The sequence below is a fragment of the Anarhichas minor genome, unplaced genomic scaffold, assembly GCF_050575085.1.
Source record: "Anarhichas minor isolate MPS153535 unplaced genomic scaffold, ASM5057508v1 ptg000003l, whole genome shotgun sequence".
NCBI lineage: Eukaryota > Metazoa > Chordata > Actinopteri > Perciformes > Anarhichadidae > Anarhichas > Anarhichas minor.
In genome coordinates, this window is record NW_027466449.1 from 1,183,107 (window position 1) to 1,202,175 (window position 19,069).

Here is a 19,069-nt window from a genome sequence, read left to right on the forward strand (position 1 = left end):
GTGCTGTTACGCTGCTAAAATGTACCTGAACAACACCAGCTGTAACCTGTTGCCCGAGCAACTACAAAATAATGAAAAACACCAGAGGCTTTGAACATTTCCCATCGATGCTGCGCTTGATATAGTCTTCTTGTCACCATGGACTCTTTACAGCCGATACTGAACATCTTACATTGCACCAGATACAAAGTTAACTATACTATCTTTAAGTAGATCTATATTCTCAATGTTTAAAAAAAAAAGACCCCATTGATTGGTAGAAGCAGTGGTTATTGAATGCTATCACTGTAGTATTTGACAGGTGCTCCAAACTTTAAGATCGGACAGCATGCGACACATACCTGATTTTGCTTCACCGCAATTAGAAAAAAAACAAGGCAGACAGAGATTGTGCTGGGTAGCTTCAACTGGGAATATGAGTAATATCAAGACATAACAGAGTGGTTCTGAAGAAGCTCAGGAACCGACCCTTTGATAAATACCTCAAATGGCCAAAAGTATGTGAATGCTAGATTAGTACATAGTTTAACATCTCATTCTAAAGCTATCAGCTTGCAACAAAAACAAAAACTCATATCTTGGCTGGCTTTGTGCACGTTGAAACAGGTAAGGGCCTCCTAAAACTGTGGCCCAAAATTTGGAAGCACACTGCTGCCTGAACTATAATTGTATGCTGCAGCATTAGAATTTACTTTAACTGGAACTAAGGAGCGTCGTCCAAACTAAGGAAAAACAGCCCCAAACCAAACATCCACTTGGTACTTTTGATCATATGGTGTAAAAGCTAAAACATAAGTATCGTAAAAAGAGAAGGTAAAGTAAGTAGGTTACTCATTACTACCTACATGATATGTAGAATATCAAGGACAGACCAGATTCTTGTTAATGGGGTTTAATTAGAGGTTCATGTGTGACCTCTACTGGTGACTGGGAGGAACTGGAGCTCTATTGAAGAACGCAGCATACAGCAATAGACCACGCTGATTTCCTTTTTTTGTTTGGAAAGCATGGTTTTCCAGTGTCATTCTAGCTTAATTGTCTTCCAGCAGTATTGGTTTGAAAATGGTGTTCTGGGAGTACTGATTTGAAAACAGTGATCAAGGCTGGAAAGTGAGTTTAAAAGTCAGGAATTAAAGTCAGTAAACAAATCAATTCCCTCAGACATATAACATAAGTCAGAACGCCATTTTTTGTGTGTGCAGTCTTTTCGCTGACAACCATCCTTTGACATGCTGCACACTGGTGATTAAAGCAGGAACAGCAGTGTGCGATGGTGACTACATTTTTAGTTTGACAGCTTACCTAACGCACAGCTGCTCTCCTACCTGTGAATCTTCTGTCCCTGCTCTAACACGACTGTTTTTGAACGCATGGCATTCCACAGGTTTGACCTACAACAGAACTATAGATGTTAAAAAGAGGATGTACCGGTGCATATAGCGCATGTATCACTACAGGAGCCGAGGTTTTGTTCCAATTTATTCAGTTACGCTGTCCAATCACAAAGGTTTATTTGTACATTCATTACCATTATGAACAGTGTAAAACCTTCTGGACGTATTCATCTGTGTGTGTGTGTACAGTATGTTATATTTGATTAGTGCTCTATTTACAATTCAATTAAACCGCTAAACGTCATACATATATTACATGCAGTAATACAGTTACGAACAAAAAAAAGGCGCTTTTTCACAATGCGTCACTTGGAAGATGTCATCCATCATTGGCCAGCAATGTCCCACTTTCACAACACTGCTCAAAGAGACTTACTTTAACCTTTTCTTTATATACACTTCATAGACAACAACTCTATGCAGTTGATTATTTGTCTTTAATCCAACAAACATTTCAAGTAAGTCCAACTTATTGCAAGTGTACTCTCCCTGGTCAAAAAGTCCTAAAGTAATCCACTGGAGGAGACGAATATAACTACGCAATTTAACAATCCTATTTCGGAACCCACTGAATTATTAAAGGACTTTTACATAAAACCTTTTCCAACATGTAATATTACTTTGCAGCCTTGTCTGTGTGCGCAAAAATAACTTCATAATGCTGCATCAAACCAAAATAAAAAAAAAGGGATTTAAAACAAATATTCAAATTAGAATTTAAAAAAAGAAAAACAGCAGCGTTTAAAAAAAAGAACACACGGTGAGTCGTAAGGTTTTGGATGTGACCTTTTTCACCTGAGATTAGATTTCTTTGTAAAAAAAGAAGACGACGAATGAGACCAAGCGGCACTTAGAAAGGCTTAAAGCACTGATTAATGCTGACGTGTAGGTAACAGTGTGACTGAGAAAGACATTTTGTACATACAATAAATAAGTGACATATTGTGTGTATAGGGCTGGGTATCATTTGAAGGTTTTTGATACTGGATAATTTTCAGTATCGAATATAATCATGTATTTTTTACACAAACATTTGTCATCATCCAATTAAATGACAATGAGCAAGCATTGTGTGCCAACATTCAATGAGGACAGCGTTATGTCTGTCCTTAGAGAGTATCGAGGTTCATACCCAGCCCTACATACAGCACAGATTTTAACACAAAAGAGTAAAAAGAAAAGAAAACCCCAACATGAACCTAAGATGATTGTTTGAGTGTTCGAACGCAGTCAGCCAAGTCGTACAGTGTGAGGCAACCACAGAAATAAATAAATAGGGCGTCATTTAGTGTAAACGTTTTTTGTCCAGTTCAGTCAAGGTTGACAAAAAGGCAACATTGTCATTGCAAAAGAAATCTCAGGCTGATCTCAGCCTTGTAAGGAGAGCGGTTAGACACCGTCATTGGCAGAGCAGCAGTACTCTCATCAGTGTCATTAAGGGCAGATTGAAACACATACACAACCATCTACTGACTATAGTTTATAGGGAAACTATGAAGGGTTTGGTTTCGGGTCTTCCAATGCTTATCCCGTTTCCAAGTAAAGCTTTGATATTATATGATATTACAGACTATTTTAAAACAATCGGCGAAGAACTGATGTAACACATGGCTATTTAAAGTAATAATCTCGAAGATTTGAATGACCTACTATGAGGTAACACAATGGTGTTTGAGCCGATGGCCCACTGATGACAGCCGTTGCATTTGCAGTATTATGAACCGAGTGTCTGCGGCGACATTCCCGGGAGCACAGTTAGCGACGCCTTCACCATCACCCAGCAACGGTTGGCTCGCCAGAGAGGGTAGGCGGAGCTAACGCAACAGACTGGCTCTTCAACTCACTTGCGAGTGAAGCGGTGCACTGGTTTTTTTCTGGTCTCTGCTGCTGTTGAGACGGTTACTATGGCGAAACAAACAAAGAAAAGATCGATGACTCCAGACAGTAGTGACACTTCAGAAATAAGTGACGCCACACATCCTGTTTGGATCACTGGGAAGTGGGATCCGAAATAAGACAACTGCAATTACTGCTTTCAGCCAAAGAGAATGAAACGGAGGTCTTTGAGATTGTGACTTTAAGCATCAAACATTGTCTTGCACCACTAAACGACTCGTGTAGAAAGTGATTTTCTAATTTAGCGGAGTGTCCCGATCGCACTGTACAGAGTGCAGCACAGTAACGTGCCACTAACCACTGGTGCAAAGTAAAAATGGTAAGCCAAGACAAGTTGTAGCTCTCAGTCAGTAACAGATTCTTCCTTAAATACTTGCCCACATTAAAGGGGGAACATATATATATATATATATATATATATATATATATATATATATATATATATATATATATATATATATGTGTCAGACGTCAGTCCCCCCGCAGATTGTCCCCACTCAATTAAATAATTTAGCAACAATTGTTCCCACTTACTCTGCAAAGGTCATACAAAAGCACGTTATGATATGAAAACAAAATCACAACTGGTACCATTAAAAAAAAAAACGCTAACAGCAAAAACAATGTGCAAGTCTGCATGGAAGCCTCCACCCGTCTCTACAGAGTGGAGATAAAAAGGCAAGTCTGTCGCATTTCCTGATAGTTTTTCTTCTTTTGTTTGAACGTGTGACAAAGTTTAAATTGGTAAAGAAAGTTCTCAGATAGAGTTTGAGCATGTCGTGTACAGTGCAACTGTTAAACATCCAGATATTCTTTGTATTGGGATCCTCATTCTGTATGTGACAAGAATTCAGTGTAGCAGTATGTTGCCCTTAGTGAACCTGAAAACTGACACATACATAACCATCGGTGATTATGCGTTGATACTGTACAGCGCTGTACATTTTGCTCGATAACTGTACCGGTTCAGTAGAACATCTTGTAACTGGTACTAAGCAAGGAGTGACTTATCTTCACACAGTTGTGTGACTTGTGCAGGTCAGAGAGCGTTACTTCTGTGTGTGCAAGGCAAGGAGGGTGAACTTTTTCCACGTAGCAAACGAGCATCGACTGCCCCTTCATGTATGGCTTTCTTGACATACATTAGATTGATTTTGTTTTTAAGTAAACTTTAATAATTTTCTTTTTTTCCACTGTGCAGGGAAGCTGCCGGCACCGGGTCCTTGTCTTCCTCTCAGCTTGTACTAAATGTGTGTTTCATCATCGCTCCCGTTTACATCTCAACGTCAAGGTTTACTTTGTGGAGACAGAATTCTTAAACTCAATACAGCCGGATATATTTGAACGCACGACGTAATGATGACTGGTTTCAAAGTCTCGACACATCAACTGTACATTGTGTACGTTCTACAATTATCCATCGCCAGGGCTTTTTTAGTACAAGTCAAGAAAGAGTCATATCATCTGACCTCAAACTTCTCCTTGATTCAGCATATTTGTTCTGCAGTGCTGCTATTTCTTAAGAAGCTCTAACAAAGGAATAATGGCAATGTGTCACTAGAATCAAATACAAATCAGTTTTATCGTTTTGTTAATATCGATTCATTTCACTTCAAGCGAGCATGTCTTGCTGCGATGTGTGACGTGCCGTATGCATTGCTACTTCTGCAGTTTCTCTGATAGAAACGTTTCATCGGTGAATCAGAGGTGCATCACGTGCTTGCGCTGTAGTGCATCAACCAATAACCGCGTCTGATTTTCAGCTCAGTTTACAGTGACACAGACTGAATGCCAGAGTGAACTCCGTCTGTCCTGGAACTATACCAGACTGTTTAACGATCGGTCTGTCTCAGTGGCCACCCACAGGTAAGTGTATGCGTGCATATGTGTGTGTGTCTGTCAGCACCAGGGTTCACGCTGGGCTCTGCCTCGGGCCAGACTGTCTGCCCTCTGCCAGGCGCTATTCATCAGGGCGAGGGCCTCCCCGCAACGCTTCTGCACGGACAGATCCAACACTTCTCTGTGGGGAAGATCAACCTGTGTACAGCGAGGACATACATGAGGGTTTAATGAGATGCACAGCCATTGGCAGGAATTGTTGGATATAAGATCTTGAATACTAATGTTTTTAGGACAGCAAATATTGCAATATTACTGACTTTTTTCTTTCTTCCTTCCTTGAACCACAATAACGACTAGTCTAACTATCTTCCTACCTGGAAAACAGCCTTCCATGTGTTGTCTAACACCTCCAGCAGTCGATCTCTCTCTTCACAGCCGCTGAAGTACAACACCCACGGAGGAAGGAACTGGGTCCGATCTGACGCAAACTCCTACAGAGGGAGAAAGTTGGACGGCTTACATTAAAGTTCCTAAACACAAGAGAATTATAGCAGAACTATATACTGGTAAACTGGTATATATATAGTGTACTGCCTGTTCAATGTTTACGCTTTTAGACTAAATTGAACTAATGCTAAAAGAACTCATTTCCTCTTGCTTCGTCTTGGTGCAAGTGGGATGTACCGTAGATAAAGCTAAAGATGCTACCTGAAGATGTAACTAATAGACAAAGTCCATTCAGTAATCTCATACTGTTCTCATGGTCTCAATCAAGATTGTTCATTAATACAAATTATACCACACGATTTACTTGTTTCAACAAAAAATATTGCGGTAGAAGGTACTTCATGACAAAATGTAACTAGAGTTTAGCTAAACCCAAGACCCACCAGGTCTTGGGTTTAGTTTGAGGAGACACCTGACCCTGTTAGCTGTTTATTATTCATACCAGTTAGAGCAGTTTGTTTGGTACACACAAACTGCAGCGTGATGTATGACGTGTGTCTTGTATGCTTATGAAGGCTGGACCCCTTGTTAGACTGGAAATATCATATTTACATTAGGATAGCATGGAGACGCTGGTACTTTCTTACGTTTTAAAAATCATTATTTCATGAATTCAGCTTCTTAATCTGCCAAACATCGGTGACAAATTAGATACATGTTTTATGTTATCAATGCATACCCTAAGCAAAAGCACAGTCCTGAGAGCGCAGAACTTCATAACAGCTTAATTTAATAGTTAATACATTGTAACTGTGTAGCATATACTTATGTATACATAAAGTAATTAGTTTAAGTCTCATATAAATCCATACATTGGACTAACACCAAGAGAAGTTAAACAAATGGCCACTCACAATGACACAGTACTCCTTGTCGGCCTCCAGACTGACGGAAGTGACGTCACAGATATCGGCGCTGCCCAGCGAACGGAAGAAGCTGGTCTGACAGTCCTGATGGCAGGTGAGCAGCTTCCTGTCTGTCATCACCAGGCAACATGGGATACATGGAGTGGGGGCCACACCTTGAGGGATGACCTGCAGGTATAGTGGCTATAATTTAATTATACCTTTATTATGAACCATTAAGAACATCAGCAACTGGAGTCCTAGTGAACTTTGTTTAGGGAGGGAAACAGCCTGTACGTGCCCACATGGAAGGTTGGGCCGGTGTAAAAATGTTCATTACGGATTGATAATGAACAGACTGTGTGACACCTATTATTGTCTATCTATCTAGCGTCTATTAAAAGCTTGAGATACATGCGATATTAGAAATGAAAACACACGATGCATGCGTATGTATAACTCGTTACCCCTTTGGAGACGGACTGGCAGAGCAGCAGCATCCAGTCGGCCATGTCCTGCTCATTGTTGGCGCTGAGCTCCAGCGCCGGCCGCTCCGTCAGGATGACGTGGAAGGCGTGCGGACGCTCTGTGCTGTTTGAGCGACGGCAACCTCCACAGTGCTCTCCTCTGTTGGGCACAAGAGGCATGAAAATACATCAGCGAACACCATTTTCTCAGCGTGTCGTTTGCTGCTTTTGAACAATAAAAGCCTCCACATTTCAATCAGCTCTAGTCTAATGGGCCTTTTGATTTGTCCTTGTAGGGAAAAGCACAGGAGTAAACAATCGAATCGATGATGGTTGAATTCCATTTAGCCGTTTCAGTTTCATGGTCCTGGTATTGTGCACGCTGGCTCACTGTGTCTCTGTCAGGACTTACTGGGACGCTTGAATAGAGGAGAGGTGTCGTAATGCTATTAGTGACACTGTGCTATCCTGCAATGGCGGCTCAAAATGTCTGCTGTGAAACGGGACGACCTTTCAGCCAGTTGAAGCTTACCGCATAGTGACTGACAGCAGAGGTGCCACATCAGTTCTTTCTGAATACAGGTACAGAATCCCCTTTCTGCAAGAAACAGAGACAGCTGTTCATATATTCACCTAATAAAGATTGATGTTATATTGCAAAAATATAAATTGTTTTCACATAATATTCAGTGTAGGGCTGCACAATATTGGGACACAATAATGGAATACATTATTGGGACATTGCGCTGTTTATTCTCAGATATATATTGTAATATTCACCCTCTAGGGGGCTCCGGGGGCAAGCTTGAAATGAAAATGTTTTACTTTTATAGTTAAATGCATCAATCTGGTGCACTTTAATAGCAGCAATGAAGAGGATAATTCTATGAAGAACCTTGTGTTCTGGTAAACGATTTAATCATAAACACATTGGCTGATGACACACATGTTGAGTACTGGGGATTATGGGAAATGTGATCTACATTTTTTTTACACTCAACACACACACTGGTTTTTCAGGATTACAGTATGTAGTTGTCATTCTTAAATGCAATAGATATTACAATGGGAATTGAGATGAGTATGGAACCCAGCTGATCTCAAGGAACGTATCGATACCAGGTACTGGATACTGGCGTGTGCGACCTGCACATACCTGAGAACGAGGTAGCAGCTTTTCCAGAGCTCTTTGCCCAGGTAGGTGCTTCCAGCCCGGTACTGCAGAGCCCCCTCCTTGGTGCTGGAAGGTAGTCCAGAGATTGGTGGGCCACCCTGGGGTGACAAAGTCATGTCCATAGGATCCTCCCAGTGGACCAGTGAGTACAGTTGGATAGACACGTCACATACCTGGAGAAACAGGAAAGTATTAGTTTACCACTGCGCCGAAAGTCAGCCAAAGAACAGGAAAGTGGTAAAAAAAATAATGTTATTATGGGGGACTCCCAAACTTTATAGAATTATGGAAAAACCTTCCAGGCAGCCAGTTACTTCAATTCATATATAATGTGAAGTTTGACTTCCAGAGACTTAGGTGAAGTATTTATCACAGTGAGCATTGTGTTTAATATTTTGTTGTCAATATCATGTCATTATTACATGGTGATGCAGTCCAAAATAAGTTCCATGTATACAAACATGATTAAATCCATTTTTACCCGCCCAATGCATCTAGAAATGAAAATGCTGTGCATTTGTGTGTTACAGTTTGACACACTAGCTATGATTTGTGATTACTTGCGTCACAGATTTTCCCCAAAAAGTTTCTGTTCTTTCACTTGAGTTACTAGTGGTGATTAGTAACACGTTGGTATCATTCTCTCTGTAAAGACCAGACCTGTAAGGAAGAGCTGATACAGTATATGAGAAGTTTAACGCACATGTACCTCACAGTGAGACTCCTGGGAGACAAACTTCGTGAGAGACAGTCTTTCCATGGTAGCATCCGTCAGCACAGAGGGGTAAGGAGGCTCACGACAGCCCTTCACCATGGCTGACTGGAGAACAGACAAGAACCACCTGTACGTGAAGAAGGATGGATTGGATAAGTTCAACAATCATCAATCATCCATTTTGTGACGTGCCCTGTGTGGCTCACAATACATCACATATAGACACGAGTAGTTGTGATTTTGTGCACGCTGGCTCGTTGCAAAGAGTTGCACATTGCTCTCAAAAACAGTTTATGGAGTCAGAGAACCAAGAAACACGAGGCAGAGATAAACAGGTACACTCACAAAGTCAGGGAGGCATCAGCTGTGTCCAACAGGAATGTTCTTCGTCTGTTGGTGCAAACCACCGCCACTGTCTGTTGGTCAAGGCCCACCTAAAGGAAAACAGCATTGCATCTGATATATCAGACACCAAACTAACGTTGTGCTCCACTACCACAGCTGTCACATCTTGCTGGAGTCTAATTAGTTCATAAATATCTTGTAATTAACTTAATATAGATCACATTTTTGGACCATGCAGTTTCCCATAAGCGCTGGCTGCCGGCCAAACAGCAGGTTTATTATATACCTCTTTTATTCTAATACAATAGTTTTAATTAACAAGTAGCAATTTGCTATGATTGTAACTTTGGCAACTACAAGCCTCCGCTTCAAAAATATGCGAGCATGATGATAAAGAAAACGTGCCAATCTGTCTGTATCAGTCCCGGCTCCCACATGCCCTATATGAATGCGTTTGGTGTCAACACACCGTAAGAAGACAACATGAAAGGGTTTGTGGAAACATGTGTGTGTAAAATAACAGCGGCCCAGGCCATGGACATATGTGAAGTAAATTCTGTTGTGGAGGACACTTACTGAAAGATAGTCCAGCTCATTATAGGAAACAGCAGCTTCCACAGTGTAGGGCTTCTCTGCTGCACCTGTGGAGGAAAACAAAAGTACAACCAAGACACGCAGCGAGCACATGTTAGTGTAAAGTATTTTCTGTCTCAAGAATAACCTTATTCAAATGTAATGTCAAAGAAATTCTCATAGCAATGCTATGATGGACACCATCGCTTTACGAAGACATGGTCAAAATTGTACTCCCCAAACGTAAGGAAATTGCGATGCCTGTTTCCCCATGTGTGAAAAAAAATGTTGTTTTTAAGCACTTACCCTTCCTAAGCAGGTAGATGTAACAGTCAGTCAGCAGCAGGTAAAGGGGCTGCAGGTCCCCCTCCATATGGCCTGTGCTCATTCTCGCCATCTGAAAACACAGAGATAAATTCTGTCAAATGTCTGCAGCCTCCACATTCATCTGTGTCAAACTGTTGTGTTCACGAGCGATGGCTTCTGGCAACTGGATAGCACACTGTAGTACAGCAGATAACAAACTTTATAGGTCAGTTATTTTGTAGACTGACTGTCCATCATCAGCTGTAAGTTCTCATCATTTATCACAAACGTGTGCACTCTTTATTCACTTGATACTTGAAATTATTTAGGCTAATTAAGCTAATGTTTGTTTGTTTGTGTGTGAAAAAGTGTGGATTTTTAACAGGCTTACAGCAGACAGGTACATTGCTACAGCCTGAGTAAAAGCAGTTACAATGCAGTTGGCAAACTGAGCCTTGCAACACTTCCACTGAGCAACAGTGTCCAAAACCACTTCTTCCCCTTACTGTCAGAGTTAAGAACCAAAACTGATTTAAAGACGTGTGATAGACGATCAATTTTCTAGACGATTGAAAACAGGCCTGGTAAAAGACCATGACATCACTGTGCTGCTTTATTTCTTTAAATGTTACTATTTGATTGATACATTCACATTTTATCCAAAAGATGTAACTTCTTTCAACATAAATAAAATATAACAACAATCCTCCGTCTTCACCTTGAAGAGCTGCTCCTCGTTCTCTCTGAATACATGAATCATGAGAAGAAGCAAGTGATTGTTGTCCACTCTGAAATATAAAATATGAAGAACATTAAACATACTTTGAACAACATTACAACAACAAACAATGTGTTCTTTTTTTAGAAACTCCTTACTTAAACTCTGCAGGATGAGAATTCTCTGCTTCCTCAGTAAACACTTCTGTGTCTTCCTCCCCGGTCTTTATCTCGGGCTCCTGTCCTGCTGACGCTTTTGCATCTCCTTCATCTTTAAGGCCACCTGAAAGAGTTTGCGAGTGGCTATGCTCTGCAGAGTCATAGTGGCCACCACCCGAGAGAGTAGAGTCTGAACTGTTGGGGGTAAAGCAGCATAAGACTGTAGGCTCAGCAGGGGCCTGCAGGAAGAGAGACGTCTCTCCTGGGGCTGGGTCAGGTGGCTCACCCTCTGAATCCTCCCGAAAGGGCTGCTGCGTAGGGGGCTCGGGACCCCGGTCACGGTCGGCGCCGCTTTTCTCCTCTCCCTCCTCTCGTTGCTCCCAGGCCTCCTCCCTATCCAGAGCCCCGTTGAGCCGGTCCATGACATCACGGAGCGGTTGGCCCACGGTGTCCATGGAGGTGTCAGTCATCTCTGGGAGCCGTAGGAGGCTTTCTACTCCGTCCTCGTCTCCTTCCTCCACAACCTCTGATCCCACCCGGCTTCTCCTCAGCTCGGCCTCTGCATCCGGCTGAATTACAGCGCCGTTCAATGAATCCACATCCTCTGAAGACTGGAGGCTGTTGCCCATTTCCACGTGCTCGGAGGAGACAGAGTTCTGGAGGCTGCTGATGGAATCTGTGGAGCCCCTCCCTCGTCGCTTCTTGGCTGTTTTCCTTCGTCTGGCCATCCTGGAAGACCAGAATGGTTAGCTGTGGTTCCTCCGTTCTAATACAATTACAACAACTGTGCAGGTAGAATGTGAGCGGACGAGCCTGAAACTGAACCTGTTACTACTGTACCTTATGACCTCCAGCTCGCCGCCGGTGGTCTCCGTGTCATCTACAGCGGTGACGGAATAGTAGCAGCTGGCCAAGTGAACCGGCGTGACGTCGGCTGAGGTGTTGGTGTCCGAGTCCTCGTTGAAGGGGTTGTGTCTGTACGTTGGGCTGTCCGCAGCGAGATGAGCTGCTGCCATCACCTTCACAGTGCCAGCGGAAAGGACCACCGTGTCGCTGATGACTGTCTGGGGATCAGAGCCACTGGATCGTGGGCAGCTGGTCTGGTCAGTCAGGTCACCCTCTGACATGAAAAGATACACCAAGAGTTAAAGTAGCAGTCACCCACATGTAGTTATGAATATACAGAAGAATTACACAGAATTTTTGCTTCCACTGTCTCGCCGGTAAGTTGAGTGATTAACTTAGAAATCAAAAAGTTTGACGATAGAAAGTAATTGTGAGCTGTTTCTATCCAAGCACATTCAAATGTGTCTTTTTTTGTTCATGTTTCATCACCAATACGAGACATTTTCACAAAAACTCTGCGTGTTTCTTCATCAGCATCGCACACAAACAAATGTTAGGGGCCGCAGTGTCCTTTGTAGTTCTTTGGCAGGGTCAGAGAGAGAGGCACAAAACACAATGCGCAAGACATCAAGTAGGTGCACGGACAGCAGCTTACTTCATGGCACTGGCCTAGGTCAAGCATTACCTCTGCAGTTAGAGATGGGTCATACTAAACAAATATTTAAATAATACAATTTGGAGGAATCAGCATTTTTGATTCATCGTGAGCGGACTGACCCACTGACAAGCTTACTGCAAGCCGACGCTGTAATAATTTCAAGGAAGTTGCATTCTATGTACTTAAGCAACTCTTCTTGATCGTTACCTCCACACTACAGTTGAGCTGAACTGAGACCAGTGCCACATATCGCACAGGAAGACAACGATGCGCCAGACAAACAGATAACACAGTGTAATGGAGACAGACTGGACGAGGTGAGTACCGGGCAGGACACCAGGCGGTTATCTTGTTGCGGTAAACAAAAAGGCAGAGTGAGCATTCGGATCATTCCCAAGATGAGTAACGCAACGTGCAGAACATGACAGATAGCAGCTCCATGTACCCGCCCAACAATGAATTCCCAGAGAACCAAAGAGCTGTGCTTCCTCCCAAACTTACCTGTCAACCTATTCATTATGACGACACCTTGTGTTTTTGTTGGATAATTCAATGAGCATTAAGAGAAGCTTTACTAAAAATGAATGTGGGCTTTACTAGACATTAAAATACTACTGTCAAAAGAAGGCTTTCAGTTAGTTCATACCTCATGTTTCATGGAGGTTAACAGAAAGCTTTGTGCATATGAAGTACAGTAATGTAAGTCATATGCCTGCCATATCACTTAATTTATATTATTAACTGAAAGTGTGCCACACAACTTTACATCCAAACACAAATCCCCTCCGACTGAATCCATTCCCAAAAATTAGAATCACTTTTACCCCAGCCCCTTTGATTGTGCTTCTTTCCATGTCCTCAGATCAGCAGTCTTTTGCACCAGCTAGCTGTACTTTACATATCAACATTACTGACTAGCGCACACAGCATGCATTACGCACAAACTGAGGGACGGCCATGCTAGATAGGAGGGAGGGAGGGTGAAACAGCAGGAAGGGGATGGGTTGACCAATGTCCCACCTTCCCAGTCTGCACTTGGCAATGACTGCAACACGGGGAAGATGTCACCGAAATCATAATCTAAAAAAAAAAAACAAGGAAGGATGACATTCAATATTAGAGAGAGATGGAGTGGAGACAGGAGAGAGGAGATCACAATGGAAGAGAAAAATAACATGACATATGGTCTATGAAATAACAGAATCGATGGGGACGAATAGACAAAGTGGGAACTAAAACTAAAAGAGGGAAACTGACTCAGTACTTTGTGCAGAGTGACGTGGAAAGCATTCAGTGAGCGTCGCAATGTGAGGACTTTAAGTTTAAAAGCATTGCTGGTATGTTTAATAGCACCCCTAGTGGTGGATATTGTATGTTTACAGTATATTTACTTATAGAAGTGTTAAACCATGAAAGCATAATCATTGAATGTATTAAACTTAAAAAGTATAGTCACGGTATGAATTGAACACTGTAAGAATAGTCACTGAATGTTTTGAACCATGAAGGAAGGTGAGGGATTTTGAGTGAGGCCTTTCAGACACGCCCATATGAATGAGTGAAGGATGGCCAAGCGAGGATGAAGGTGTATGCTGTTTTAAGGAAGGAGGGGGGACCGGTTCAGAAGAGGAGTGACTGACCAGGCCAGCGGGTCAAAGGCCAGGAGGGGCTTATTGGATTTCAGCCAATCACTGAGCTGATACGGGACATCTCAGAGACACTAGGAAGACAACTGAAGGACTGTGAATTTCCGGACATCTTCAGATCCTCTGGGCCTCAATTTCATGAAATATTTTGTTATTAATAGTGTTATTCAGTTTGTAACTGTTTTTACGTTTGTGGGATAATAAATCCATTTGATTTTGACTTGAACCAGCTGCTCTGTTTTGGAGGCGGTTGAGAAGCACGTGGCGAGGGGGACTCTCTCTTCGAACAGAAGCTCTGCTGCCCCAACAGCAATCACCCCGATGAGAACATTCTGTAGCCGCGAGCCTCTGGACGCCAAGTGATCCATTTGATGAAATGCACTTTGGTATTCGTGAGTCACAAGAGTCTGCCAAAGATCAATCTCACTTCTGCTTCAACATGCCGTCAGCGTGACATCACTCTCTGAATTCGTGCCTCAGCATATGAGTGTGTACTTGTGGCCTGATCCAAACATGAACCCAAAATAAATGCGGCCATTCTGCACTACAGTTACATCATGATTGGTCCTTTAGTGTCCAGATTAGAGACACAGCGGCACATAGAACTGACACTAGATTCATGATGAGGCTAATTCAAAGGATAGCAGTACTGCACAAATAAAAGGATTTAAGATTTGTTCATCTCTGACTGTAACAAATCTGTTACCTCTCCCCTCGTATTAGCAAAGAGCAGTGTACAAAACCTTGAGCTAGCAGCTTCTCATTTTAGCCGGCGCTTCCGCCTCTAAACACTGAAGGACTGGGATTGGCATCGGAGCCAACGAGAGCTAATCGGGACCCACTACCCACTGCTTACCTTCACTGGAGGGGGCGATGGCGCTGTCATCCCACTCCAGGTTGGTGGAGGTGAGGGAGGTGAAGGAGTGCAGGGACAAGCTGTCTGAGCTGGGCAGCCTTTCCTCGAAGTCCAGCAGGTTCTGGGGTTTGTAGTATTCTGGCATGTAGGGGGCCACGTCCAGATAGGGCACATCCTGCACCAGCAGGACCCAAGAGAAACGTTACACGCATGCCGCTATCACTTAAGAGCTGCATTTCTATTGATATTGTCGTGAAACACATGCTAACCAGCTCCAGATCAAAGCGAATGAACTCCAGGCCGGACACCAGCGTGAGGAAGAGCGTGAGGTGGTCATGACTGCAGACCAGTGCGTTCCTAGCAGAGACGAAGATCAGTTAGCTTCATGTGAGTGACAGACATTCACTTTAACCACAAAAATAGTACATTTATTTGTTCTCTAACAGCCACAACAAGTAATTCCTGAAATGCAACTTCCACTTGTTACAGACCATCAGTTTGTAAATTCAGAATTACTTAACTAACTTTACTCGTAACTGGAACACTTACTTGAAATAATACTTCTGCAGTAATCCTTGGTTCTCCTGGAAGAGGCGTAGATAGCTCTCTAAAGAGCTCTCACTCAATGCCAGGTATAACCATGATCGGCCTACGCAGAACAGAGAAGAGTTATTTTCTATGAATGTAACCAATTGAATCATGATCGACGCTTCCCCCCCCCCCCGCAAACTAAAATCCTGTGCGTGTGAGTGTGTTTGATGGAGTGAGGGGGATGTCTCACTTCGACCGAGGTTGGTTGCAATGTGCCGAAGCTCATCTATCTGCCGGACAGCCTCTTTCCTGGTGAAGTGAAGGACCAGGACCCAGTAGCCCGAGGAGATGTCCTGCAGGCTGTAATGCAGTAAATAGTATCGCATGCGTGAGGCGAGAAAGGGGCAACGTGAGCAGAGTGATGACACAAGAGCTACATTTTCACAGCAATGGAACCGTAATATACTCTGAAGTATCCACACCTAGATCAATTACTTGTAGCGTGCATCTAGAACATGTCATAATTGAGACAGTTAACATGGACATGAGGTGCAGAAAATACAGAAATAAGATTTATAACCAGATTTTTTTACTGGCAGTAAGTCTCTTACCCATACAGCAGAGCATGGTCAAGGTGCTCACAGAGACGCTGAAGGACCCGGTCGTGATTTCGGATAGCTGGAGTCTCATCTTCGCAGGCCGCAAAGTAACTCTGCAACTACAGAGAGACATGGTTTCTCTGCTGTTAGTTTAGAGAGGGTCATTTCTAAAACTCACATTCCAGTGACAGAAATTGCAATTATTTCTCAAAAACTGATTGTATTTGAAAAAGTTATTACAAAGGACAGACCTTCAAAAGTTATACCTATTAAGCCATTTCATTTTTTAATGGATGGGTTGGCTTTATTATGATGGTATGGCTTAAGTGCATGGATCTGGAGAGGGATGTTTTATTTTGTGGATATACCCGTTGTTCAAAACTTTGGTTGCAATGTACTATGTGTGCCGGGGGTCACCACGCAGTGTACACCGTTATCCTGTACTCGGTTGGTATCAGTGACTGTTGAAGTTGGTGAAAGAGCTTTCAAAAACATGCAAACAAGCCAAACTGTTCCGTACTTTTTGGCTGTAATGAATGTCTAACCTGATGATCAAGTCATCTCATTATTTTTGGCTCTGTGCTCCCGCATACTAGATTTTAAATAGAACAGCAACAACAGTATGAGCAGATACTGGCCATTAAGGGTGCTAAATGGTGTTCACATCAATATGGGGTGAACGCTGAAGGAATTGTAGCTGATCCAAGGTTTAGGACGGTGCAGCAGGACTATGATCCTATAGTGGAACATGCAGTCAAAGTAATCAAGGAATTCAGTGCCAAGCAGTGGAATGTTTCTGAACTAAGTCCAACGAAGTATGTGTTTTTCTGTTGGGATTTTCTGCTATGATTTCACTGCTGAAGACCAGACAAGCAGTGAGTGAGCTGGCTGCAGCACAGGTCTGACAGAGCATCACCAGAGAAGATACCAAGGGCCTGCTGATGTCTGTGGATTGGAGCCTTAAACCAGTCATGGGACACGGCTGTGAAGGATATCTAACCAAGTGTATTTGGTCCCCTTCAAATTGAGGCTACAATTCCTACTCGTTCATCTGATGTGGATGTTATGCACAATGTTAGATGACGGCAGCTCTACTGAGAGGTACGTGGTTCTTGCAGATGATGAGTGTTTCATTGTCATCCAACATCCTGCAGCGCGCCACAAACCCTTAAGCATAACCAACTAAAGTGTAGGTCGGAGTAGCTTTGAGGATTGTGACCCAAAGAACAATAATTTGAATCCTTTGACATGACTAAGCAATGTTTGTTTGAGGTAAACACTGTACTCCTTCTTGGAAACTTGAGGCATTCCATTTCATGAGCACTATTTATGGTCCTTATGCAGTCTTTACAATAGACGAGATAAACGGGGTGATTAGAAAAAGGTGGATTAAGGAAGTAAGAGGCAGTACTGGGCTTGATTCATTGCATTAAAGACTAATAATGTGAATGTGAATGTACAAGCATGCAGAAAGTCCAGGAAGAAGATGCAACGATGTCTGACAAGTTGTGAGAAAGGTAGTCTCACAATCACATCAGGCACAATTGGACAACAAATCTAAAACATTCCATAAGTATAAAAGGGAAATTAGGAGCAAAAATCTACTGTGTTGCAAATATGTGTGTCCTGATGTAGTTGCAGGTGTGTTTACAACACATACCGCAGTGGGCAGACACAGGGGCTTGATGCCACTGTGGTACACCGTGGTCAAAAAGAGAAACTAAAACCACAACACCATAGAACATACAAGTGAATTCAGAAGTCGTAGAGAATAGTCTACATGTTATTTGTGTCAGTAAGGGAAAGGCCCTCTCTCGTAGCAGCCAGCTGGTAATGTCCCACCGACTTGAAAGTTGCCCTCTCTGGCAGACAAAAGATGACCTATCGTTAGCTACAGTCATTCACGTGAAAACACTTCAATTTAGTGACAACGTTCAAGTGTGCTAACCAAGCGGACGGCACTTACCTTCTTGACAGATAAGGAGAGGTTTTCCAATATGCGATCCTTTACTTTCAGTTGATCCATCACTGGTCTGCTGGCAGCTCACAGCAGCCTGTCAGCTGACTCCTGAGACAGAGCTCTTGTTTGGTAAAGCTAACGCCAGTCTAAGCTAGCTAGCTCACATTATCTTGCCCTCCAAAGCAGTGGGCTGCCAAACTAACGACACAGCGCTGGCTGTCAGTTGTACACGTACAATACGGCAGCAGCGCTAGTCCACAACCACCATGTTAGTGCCCGAGCAAGTGGCGTGAACAGTCAACCGCTGTCAGCGGATCCGGCCGGTTAGCCAAGTAATGTTTAGCTTCGCGTTAGCTTTAGCCACTTGACTTTTTTTTTTAACGCTAGACCTCAGGGTGGGGGTGGCTAGCAAGTTCTGAATCCAACCCAGGATAACTTTTAGCATTTGTGGTTATCATGCTCTTAGTTTCATCAATGTGGTTAGCTGTTGTAAACTACTTTACATTACCTTGTCGCATATTTGCCTGTATAAGTTTACTAACTACATCAAAGTCACGGATGCTAGGGGTACTTTTTGTGCTACTACTGACTGAACGCCAACTGTTTGAGTGGGAAGTGGCCGTCGGTGGGTTACGTCACCACTAGCCCCAATACGGCTTATTATGAGAGGGCAGACTGAACCGCGTTCAAAAGCATGACTACTTAAAGTTTCATTTCCTCCGCCTTGCGCAAACAGACAATACATCTTAAAATGACTGGATTTCAGATCAATAGAACCAACTCCTAAATTCGGCGTGCGTGCAACTCGATATTATAACTTATTCATCAATAAATCTGCGTTTTGAATTGCTTCATCCTTATTCAGACTGACTGCGTGCAAAGCAAATCACGTGCAAGAGGTTAAAGCACCGTTCATGGTTGTCCCTTTCATTGACACTGCAATGTTGATTAGAATTATGACAACTGACCGGTATTTTAACACAATTTGTATTTATTAAGTAGCTGATGTCGTAGGTATCGCCGTTTGCAAAGC

General features: G+C 42.8%; 1 protein-coding gene across 3 annotated transcripts; it reads right to left on the reverse strand.

Moving 5' to 3' along the window:
- Positions 1-1,461: 1,461 nt before the first annotated feature.
- Positions 1,462-18,622, reverse strand: plekhm2 (pleckstrin homology domain containing, family M (with RUN domain) member 2). 3 transcript variants are annotated; one of them, XM_076092880.1, is made up of 21 exons: positions 18,043-18,622; positions 16,089-16,195; positions 15,728-15,837; positions 15,496-15,595; positions 15,216-15,303; positions 14,947-15,121; positions 13,465-13,524; positions 11,781-12,060; positions 10,941-11,669; positions 10,783-10,852; positions 10,065-10,155; positions 9,762-9,826; positions 9,186-9,274; positions 8,829-8,967; positions 8,108-8,298; positions 7,484-7,549; positions 6,952-7,111; positions 6,494-6,673; positions 5,507-5,623; positions 5,197-5,327; positions 1,462-3,296 (listed from the first exon to the last, which is right to left on the reverse strand). In XM_076092880.1, the coding sequence occupies exons 1-21, from the start codon at positions 18,100-18,102 to the stop codon at positions 3,230-3,232; spliced, it is 3,075 nt and encodes a 1,024-aa protein (XP_075948995.1). In that variant the 5' UTR covers positions 18,103-18,622; the 3' UTR covers positions 1,462-3,229. The 3 variants fall into 3 exon arrangements, with proteins under 3 accessions (XP_075948995.1, XP_075949004.1, XP_075949012.1); XM_076092889.1 differs by having other exon boundaries at positions 8,835-8,967; positions 18,043-18,621; XM_076092897.1 differs by having other exon boundaries at positions 1,462-5,327; positions 8,835-8,967; positions 18,043-18,621.
- Between the last annotated feature and the right edge of the window lie 447 nt (positions 18,623-19,069).